The following is a 9,744-nucleotide window of genomic DNA, read 5'->3' as shown; positions in this document are numbered from 1 at the left end:
ATGGAGGGGAAAACCAGTAGGAAAATTTCCTTGATTTTGCAGACTTTGTGCTCATCCATTTTCTTCTGCTCATCCAATTCAGGGTTGCAGTTGGACTGAAGCAATTTGAGCACTCAAAGTGCTTTCTTGGTACTATCCTCATTCACCTATTACACAAACATTCATTAAAAAGTACTTTTAACCTATGCCTGACATGCTCTTAAGTACACTGCAGTAGATGCAAGTTAATTACAGTTGACAAAATTAAGTTACTGAGCCACAGCCACCACCTAAATCCAGCCCAGATTATTCATTTATATCACTGAACACAGAGCAATTCACTCCAGCGTGCATGTCTTTGGACTGAGGACGCCAGCGTGAGGTAAAGAACACATTTGTGAAATAATACAAGGATAGAACACCCGCCCATATCATATGTTCTTAAGATATCATTTTTAACCCTGATAAGCACAGTCTCAGTACTGGGATGCTTTAACACACGGGGGGAAGAACTCCAGGTCTCATGTGACAGTGTCCTGCATATTTTAGATTTTAGATTGCACCCTGGGTCAACACACATGAATCAAATGATTTGTTTTTTTACCAGGCCTCTGGAGAACTTCAAAACATGTTGAGGTAATTTAGCAATTTAAATCAGCTGTGTCAGATCAAGGACACATCTAAAAGCTGCAGGACACCAGCCCTTGAGGCTTGGAGTTCCCCAACCACTGCCTCAAACTCAATCATAAGAAAAGACTGTACACAAACAGGATAGGAAAACCAAACGGTGTCATAAAAGCATAACTCAATGTCAACTATTTATTAGATGTTACACTGAAACAACAGCAAAAAAAAGAAAGAAATGTAAACAACATTTCTGGAAACAGTCATAACTAAGCAACCACAAGTGAACACTTAACTACTGTTACTAGTATTTAGACAAAGTGTAACGGTTTAATATGTGCACCATCTACTCATTTCAGTGACTTCCAGAGTAATGAAAACAAACAAACAAACAAAAAAAACGACTACTATTCGCAACTAGTAGGTGATATCACAGTTCAATTAGTATTCATGAGGGTTTTTTTCTTCACAGCAGAGGGTCAAAGCCATAACATCAAGCTCCACAGAGTGATAATTAGGTGTCAGCATATAGCGGTGGGGGAGGAAGAAGTTCCAGCTCTGTGAAGTCAACTTCTTGTTCACTGTCAAGAAGAACACAGGGCATTACAACAGTTTATGAGAAAGAAAAAACATCTTACCTAACCCTAAGTATTACAGTACATACTTCTATGAGTACTCAGTTTAATGTTTGTCATAATAACAAAGTTGGGCTTTCTGATCAGAAGGAAACAGGCGACACTTACGGATATGGAGGCTCCTCAACCGCACTCAAGAAGTCTAGATAAAGACGAACAGATACAAGTGTCACGTCACGTTTGAACAACCAGCAACGCAAAATAACTAACAGCAGCATGACTCCAGGTCATTTAAAGCAGATAAAAGGTTTCTCAAGTTATTTTCCATTAGGGAAAAAGTCTCCAGTGTGTATGAGTACCCCGTGTTTAGCTTCACCATTATCAGTGAGGGCGACATGTGGTGACAACAGTGGAGCCATGGCAGAGAAGGGGAGGGGAAAAACAAAACAAACCACTTACTCTGAGGTTCATGGCTAAACAGGACACAAGAAGAGGAAAGAACAGTGCTGTTGAATATAAAGACAAGCAGCTAGAAACATGACAAGTTTGCATAAATAGTTTCTGAGGTTAAAGGTTACAAAAATAAAACCTTGTAAACTTTGCTCCATCATCATCATCATGGACATCACCAAGTTCATCTTTGGTCTGGTGAAAGAAGACTGCCAACTTCTGCAGGGCTTCATGCTTAATTCTGAAGAGCAGAAGTGATGTTGCACATTTAGTTGTTTTATTTTGTCCAGCTTCCAAATTCTTACACAGAAACAAGACTGTGCAGGCTGAGCAGAACCCAACACAACACCACCTCGACTAAAGTCCTTGAAGCAGAGCTTTTTATTAAAGGCTACTTTTTGTACTTCTGGAACAGAAGACAAAACGTTTTAGCAAATTTGTATTGGCCTGAGATTTCAAAGTAAAAGCCTGGTTATAAAAGGCTCAAAAAGCTTCCTTCAGCTAAGGTAAAAGCCTTCAAGGCAATTCTATCAAAGTCAATTTTTATAATTTAGTTTTAGGCTTAACCTAAACTCAGTGTTCCATAAAAAAAAAGAAGAAAACTTATGTTACAAATCCACAGTTTTAAAAAAAACAAACAAACAAACAAACAAAAAAGAATAGTGGCGATCCTTTGTGTATTAGTAAGAAGTTGATAAGTAGGTTAAATAAAACAGCAAGCGTTGGTTATTTAACCATTTCTGCCACTTAGGATTTAAAATCTCCAAATATTTTGGACTTCAAGCTTTGCTCACTTAGACAATCAGCAGCTTTTCTCACTTCTGATTCATTGTTTCGCTTAAATTTCAAGTAAATTGGCCAACATTTTACCAGCTGGCGCCCTCCCTTCGTTGGATGTGATTACAAATTGAATAGCTTTTAGATTTATACAGTTGCTTGCACAAAAGAATAAACTGGAATACCTCAGAGATGATTATAATTGGAGTTTTTAATCATTTTGTAAAAGAAAATGATGCCAATCAAGAAAAATCATACACAACAGGTTAACAAAAAGAGAACCCAGCAGTTAGCCGGTTTCTCGGTTTGGTGATTCGCCTTTCTCGGGCAGACTGTTAATCAGTTAAGATTTTTAAGTTTATCATCCAGTGTGGCAATGATAGTCTTCAGTCTCTCCTGTAATCAGTAGAGGTCTCTAGAAACACTCCCTGTATCGCTTCAGCTTCAAGGACCTTGTAAAATGTGTCCCGAAATTGTTTTTGCTTCTCTTCCACCTTTAATATTTACCTGCTCATTAACACAGTAAGTGATCATAAATTAGTCCACAACACAGCATATACACCCTTGCTAAGAAGCTGTGCAGTAATGTTTATGAAGGGTTGGAAAGGGAAATAATGTGTCTGCTCTGACATCCCTGTTTGAGACTTACTGCGAGTGCAGGTCATCCAAGTTGGCGTCATTCGGTGTGTTCTGGGCACCAGCATGAACACATGCTGACAAAGTGAACAAATGAAGGGCAGAGGTGTAAGCGGAAGGGCGAGACAGGAACGGGGTTAGTTAAAATGCAGACTGAAGAGGGAGGAAGTAAGAAAAACATATGGTAAAAGTGCACATCAAAGCCCTGCTGCAGTCTGCCATTGCATAAAACAACCAGAGTTCCCTTTAAACAGGAGAGGGTGGGGGTGCGGGTAGGCATCTTCTGTTGGCCCGTTTCAACTTCAAAAGGACGGGACATAAAAATGTACTCACACGTCTCGGGCACTGAAGCCGTCTGCTGAGAAAAGCTGCTACCCAAATTGAAGAGAAAGAATATTTAGTGTTCATTTGTCATTTTTAGAAGTGACACTGATCAAAAAGCTGCTTTGAATAAATGCCAAACATCTCACTGGCTCTCACTGAATGGTGAGAGGGTCTCATCTTCATAGGCCCACTCCTCACTGTCATCTGTGACTGTGTGAAGAAGGAAAAGGGAATAAAATAAACAATGAAGCCTGACAAGCATGCTAATGAAAGCCCATGAATTCCATCAGTATCATAAAATAACACGCGGCCGTAAAGCAGATGACAGCAGTTAAGTGATACTGGCTGGGATCCAGCCTCAGTGCAGCAGCACTCAGTCAGTCATGCAGAGCCTCCTGAAACTTACAACTGCTTGTTAGAAAAGGCTGGTTTGAGGATCTGAAAAACAAAGAAAAAAATGAATCATGACACTTTTTTTTTTAATTGAGAAACTAAAAATTTGATCAGTGTGCTACCCAGTACCTGCTTCCAATACTTATGTTATCTCCCTCCATGTTGCCTCCTCGCCCTGCTGCTTGAGCCTTCTTGCCGAGTTCCAGCATCTCCTTTATATTTAGCTCCACATTCATCACTGAAATATAACCATCTGCAAAGACAGAGCAGCAAAGTAATGACACCAAATGTGGAGACACTCCTGTTATATCAACGTCTGTTGTATCCATGCTATGTTTTTAAAGTCCAGATGTTATTAAGCCATTCTTATTTCATACTTACAAATAACACAAAAGTGAACTCACACTTGTTGTTGGCGTCTCGGGCCAACCATTTGCCTTTGGGGCAGTTGGTGGTGCGGATAATGCTGACCGTGTCCCCGCTCTTCACAGGCAGATCATTCTTGCGGACTTTACTGGCCACCATCACCTTGGCATGGTACATCGGCTCTTCGTCCCCCGTCACCTACGAGGTCACGTAAAAGACTGTATGTAAACGATGGACATATCCACGATGATGTTAGAGTTTTAAGGTTCAATATTAACATTTTGACCACTGCCCTGTCCTTTTTCTTTTTGGATGGACAGAAGCTGGAGTGCCAATTAATCTGCTAATGTTTGCAAGCTTGGAGAGCAAGCTGCATTCATAAACCCTGCGGCTGCAACGTACACACACACACACCTACTAATTATTGCTAAGATTACAAAGCACTTACTAATCGGCTTCAGGTGTTGGTGTCTGAACACCTGTAAAATCGACTTAGACACTCAGAGTTGTTATGAGCAAGTGAACTATCCACAGCAGTGAAAACTTTTTTGTACCAGGTTGTAAACAAGCTTTTTAATGCTGTAAAGTTGGACAGTTTAACACGAGACTATGGGGATTCCTACAGGTACTGGAGTTTTTAACACTTTCTGCATTGGTTTCATTTTCAGAAGCTGTCCTTGGATGTCACACACTCACAGGCTGTACTCATAAAGACTTGAAATTAGACTTCTAGTTAGTGAAATTGATCACATCAGGAACACATTTACTGAGGTTATACATGAAAGGATTTTTTTTTTATTTCCAAAAAACAGAGGTGTCACCCTCTGCTGGCTATTAGAAAGAAAGGTATATGGTACTTTTTCAGACCGTAAAGCCACATCCATCTGTTATACATTATAAGAGTCACATCTTAGCAATGAGCTGCACTGTCTTACAAACACCTAAGCAGCAAAAAAAGTAAAACATTTTTGTGTTTTACATCTTTGAAGAGATGCTGCATTGATTCCATGTTTGAAGTTTTATTAAAAAAAACAACTAAAAATTCAGGAAGTAACATTTGCCAACTGATGACTTAGAAAAGCTGAATAAACAGTAACCAAAGGAAACTAAAATCAATAGTCATCATCTCAAAACAAATCACCCCCCCTTACTTTGAACTTCTTTTTCATTTCATTTTCCTTCTTCTCCCTCTCTTTTTGCTCCTTTTTTTCCTTTTCCAATCGTTGTTTCTCCCGCTTCTTCTGTTCTTTATGGTCAGCGGGGTTGGGAGTGTTCATCATGCTAAGAAAAATGTGAAAAAAGGGGTTAGGTATACGAGCAGCTTGTTTGTTTTTCTTGGTTGTTTTTTTTAAATCACATGTTCTGTAAAAAGATTTACATGTCTGACATACCTGTGCATATGATTATGTGCCAAATGTTCACCCGATACACAAACCCTGCAGTTTGATAACCATAGGAAGGGAATGGATGTCACAGTGTCAATGACAGAACAAAGGTATTACGTTTATGAGAAGGGAAGGAGGGAATGAAAGAAGGGAAAAAAGAAGCATACCATGGATTCTTTTGCCTTTTAACACATGATGACTCCTTTTGAGAAAAAACCCAAAAAAGACAACACTAGATACAAAAAACACACTAAAATACACTTTTTAAAGTTGCTAAGATAATTATATACTCTGATTTAAAAATGAGTTACCTTTGGCTGGTGGTCCGCGTATGGATCTGTACAAAACAAAAACAAACAGTGATTATAAATGAGAATAAATGTCTGCAAATGGTTTTATTTTAAGAATAAAATCTGTGTGAAGTACTTACTCTTCAGTCCGCCTTTTCTTTTAGTGGAGTTTTGGCTCAAAGTGAATTTGTTCATATTCTCAACATCTTCATATATGTTAGTATATGTTTCATAGTAACTGTCCTGTTGATGTCCACTGTAAGGGGAATGTATAAACAGCACACTGTTATATGAAGAAGAAGAAGAAAAAAACTGATTCCAGTTACTATAAAACTTACCACGAGTGGCTACTAAGCTCTCTTTCCTCTGGGAAAGACTGACACTCAGCAACTCCCACATCAGTTTCATCAGACGGAGATTTAGGAAAAGAACCGACAAGCACCTCTTTGCTCTGGGACCACTGCTGTGGTATAGCAGGCTCTGGGAACTCTAACAAGTTTATTGGTTCAGGGAAGCTGGCTGGATCAAGGGGTATTATGTTTTCACTGCCAAGGTTCAGATCTTGGATGATGGAGCTCACACTGGGCCCCGCAGGATCATGCGCTGACAAGTCAGCTTGTGGATGCTCAGCGTCGACAGCTGTGTGAGGGTTAGCGCTGACTAAGTCTAAGGCCTCCAGTTCTAGTGCAGCAACATCAACACCTCCACTTTCTGCTGTTTCCATCTCTGTATTTTCAAAGTCTGGAAACTCTGGGGCATCCAGCAGAGGGTTGGAGACGGGTGGGTGCTCAGACTCTGCTTGGCTAACGTTCGGTGACACCACTATAATAAGAAAGTAAAAGCAGTATTTGAACAGATGTTAGGCCTCACCACAAAAAGAGGAATAATGTGAACTGCAGAGAGGATAATGCTAAGTCACTGATGACTAAGCACATGAACTGTGGCCACAGAACTGAAGATGCAAAAAGAGGGAAAAGACGAAGAAATGAAACATTAATGTCTATAAACAGACTGATAGACCTTTCCAACATGCATCTGTTTAACCTGAGATGTTATTAGGAGTACTGCTAATAAATAATCATTCTAACTGACGCTATATAGACAGCAGCTGATGTTAAAACCTAAAATAAAATAAAACATACATTTTTCCTATTTTTCCAACATTAATCAGGTTTTTCTTAAGATCAAGAAACCTTTCGTTGTCACCTATGTTTTCTAATATGACTGATCGCAGCCCAAGTAATTTGGCCAATTCTTCCGACACCTAATGTGCAGTTTGAGATGCAGGTAAACTGTCTATGTGACAGCAAGAGGAGGACAGAATTTGCTAAAACGCATCAGCTAACCTTCGCTGACATTTGCTAATAGGTTTTTAACGCAAATCTATCCTCTGCTATTGCTCCCAGTGGCCATGTCTGTAGACTTGCTGAGACTCTCATACCAGTAAACAGAGGCGCATGGTAATAGCTGAGATCTACTAATGGAGGTCTGAGGGGCTTTGCCGGCACTGGCCCCAGTGTTCTCAGATCAGGCAGAGGCTTCTTTAGTGGGACACATGGTGGATGAAGTTCAACAGTCTTCACTGGCAGATTCTCAGATTTCTCTCTGCCAAGCTGCTTATCCAGTGCTGATTCTTGAGGGGAAAAAGCATCAAATATGAAGAGTATTAGCAATGTATATAATAATTTATGTTATAACATTAACACACATGATGAAACTGCAGATTTTGACATTTGTCACTCTTGACACTCTGCATATAGCTTACTGCATAAAGTGTTGTTGGTTTTGAAGAAAGGCCGGGCTGAGATACAAGCCAGATGTGAAAGACACACTGGTGGGGGGGTGGGCAGGTCAGCGGTCCTCAGTGGTGGACTGAACTCCTTGCCTGTGTTGTCAGGGGAATGCAAGCTCTTGGGTTTGGAAGAGATCAACATGTTTCGGCGTGAGAATTTCTTCTTGGCCCTCTCCAAAGTGCTCATAATTTTATTGTCAGAATCGACTGTGGTCTCTGCTGAAGGAGGGGTGACTGGGACATCTGGACTGGAGAGGGGGCATTCACTGTTTGATTGGTCACTTTGGAGTGAAGCCCCATCCTCTGTGGTTTGTTTTTCCACTGATGGCAACTCACCAGGAGCGCTACACGGTCTGGTGGTCAAATCACCATATGTGGGCTCCTCTCCGCTTTCCGCACTGACCTTTGATGCTTTGACTGATTTGAATGGAAGCAGCAAAGCCTTCTTCTTGATTTTAGTTTGTGGCAAGGCTTCCTTCCCCGATTCTGGTTCGGGTTTGTACTCTCTCCTGACTGGTGTTTCTGTCTTCTGATCTTTTGCAGGCAGGACAGGAAGCACCAGGGGCATGTATCGAGAATGCCTTGCTGTGCCGTCTCCATTAGTAAGCTGAGATGACAGAGAGGTCCACTGAGGTTGCAGCGGAAAGGAAATCGGCCTCTTGCCTCCAGACAGTCGCAGTGCATCTCTGAAAATGACACGAGGAAGCGCTGGTGTCTTGTTTTCTGCAGCAGTATTGCTAACCACAGTGCAGTGACCTCCAGGTGGAAGAATCTGTTTGGGTTTTTCAGCAACAGCTGGACGGCTGGTTTTGGATTGTGCCAGGAGAGCCTCTTCCTGAAATTTGGCCCTCAGGGCTTTGAAGTTGATTGGTCCCTCCTGAAAAAAAAAAACGTAAGTAAAAGAAAGCACAGAAGTATAAGGGATGTTATATGGTCATTTTAACTCTTTTCCCTCATAAAGACGAGGTTTGATGCCCTCCTCTGAACCCTTAATGACGAGCGCTGACACCTCAGTATATATCCATAAAGACGTGGTGTGACAACCATTAGAAGAGTTTGTCTTTTTCCAAGGACAGCTACATGGGCAGAGACCACCCTCATTAACCTCTGGTACAAACCCAGTCATTGTTTCTATAAGCAGGCCCGAAATATGACAGAAACTGCTCAGTTTAGAAAAAAAAAGCTTCAATGGTTGCTGCTTGGCATTCAAGGGGTAAAGAGATAAGCCTACAAAAATGACAAAATACGTATTTTCCTCACTTACTCCCCTGAAAGTGATACAGAAATAATTTTACATTCCATCTGTCCAACAAAATTCAATAGGTAATGTTTGCATATGCTGAGAAACAGGAATGAAAATAAACTTTCTAAGTTTCCAATCCTACCTTACCTACCAATCATACAAATGACACGTGAAGGTACCTTTTTTTGGTACTTTAAAACTATTTTTCTAACTGCAGAGTTTAAAGTAATAATCCGCTCACCTAAATTTAACGTCTCTGGTTTAAGCTTTCTTTCTAATTACCAAAACTACACCCTTTTGGTAATTACAAGGCTTTTCTTTTCACAAGTCGCTGGTCAATTAAAACCCAAGTGTTTGTTGGTTAATTAAGATGCTACTGAACAGATCAAGCCTTCATATATTGTTTTAATCAATAATAGATGTAGAAAGTTTAAGACATCCATGTTTCTCAAAAGCGATCAAAAGAAAAACTGCTATCACTAAACGACTTTCATATATTTAACTGGGTTGGTCGTAAAAATGATGATTTGTTATTTCAAAAGTATTTTTTACTCCGTTCTATCAGTTATTTAAGAAAGCCATACTCATGTGTTAGAAAGAGTAAAGCAGCAGCAGCACATTAGCAGAAAGAAAAGCAATACAAGTAAATTAGCTTTCTATTCAACTGCCCTTTAGCTAATTAAACCTGCTATAAAAGCCTTGTAACTTTACCTCTTCCATTGTAGCTTCTGTCTGTCATCACTGTTAAGGACCGAGCATTTGAAAGACGGTTTCAATTTTAATACCGAGATGCTGTTTACTTTATTTTTTTTAAACAGCGACCTAACAGCTCTGGTTAATCACGGTGAAGGCTAAAACAAACAATTTGAAAGAGCCGCTGAATGACGCACCTGCGTGCTGCACTCGACCT

The 9,744-nt window shown here is 40.2% G+C and overlaps 1 protein-coding gene across 7 annotated transcripts; it reads right to left on the bottom strand.

Moving 5' to 3' along the window:
• Window positions 1-832: 832 nt before the first annotated feature.
• Window positions 833-9,729, bottom strand: si:ch211-188c16.1 (uncharacterized). 7 transcript variants are annotated; one of them, XM_006786929.2, is made up of 19 exons: window positions 9,546-9,729; window positions 7,565-8,468; window positions 7,241-7,432; window positions 6,138-6,621; window positions 5,940-6,055; window positions 5,821-5,846; window positions 5,677-5,711; window positions 5,516-5,560; window positions 5,276-5,405; window positions 4,163-4,322; window positions 3,888-4,011; window positions 3,772-3,803; window positions 3,512-3,575; window positions 3,375-3,412; window positions 3,055-3,118; window positions 1,768-1,869; window positions 1,638-1,684; window positions 1,347-1,380; window positions 833-1,184 (listed from the first exon to the last, which is right to left on the bottom strand). In XM_006786929.2, exons 1-19 carry the CDS (start codon window positions 9,552-9,554, stop codon window positions 1,118-1,120), a joined length of 2,673 nt encoding a protein of 890 aa, XP_006786992.2. In that variant the 5' UTR covers window positions 9,555-9,729; the 3' UTR covers window positions 833-1,117. The 7 variants fall into 7 exon arrangements, with proteins under 7 accessions (XP_006786992.2, XP_006786993.2, XP_087687702.1 ...); XM_006786930.2 differs by having other exon boundaries at window positions 1,638-1,651; XM_087831576.1 differs by having other exon boundaries at window positions 1,638-1,651; window positions 3,375-3,409.
• Between the last annotated feature and the right edge of the window lie 15 nt (window positions 9,730-9,744).

This window comes from Neolamprologus brichardi, chromosome 18 (assembly GCF_056152115.1).
Source record: "Neolamprologus brichardi isolate AB-2024 chromosome 18, ASM5615211v1, whole genome shotgun sequence".
Lineage (NCBI taxonomy): Eukaryota > Metazoa > Chordata > Actinopteri > Cichliformes > Cichlidae > Neolamprologus > Neolamprologus brichardi.
This window is presented reverse-complemented; position numbering and strand designations above follow the sequence as displayed.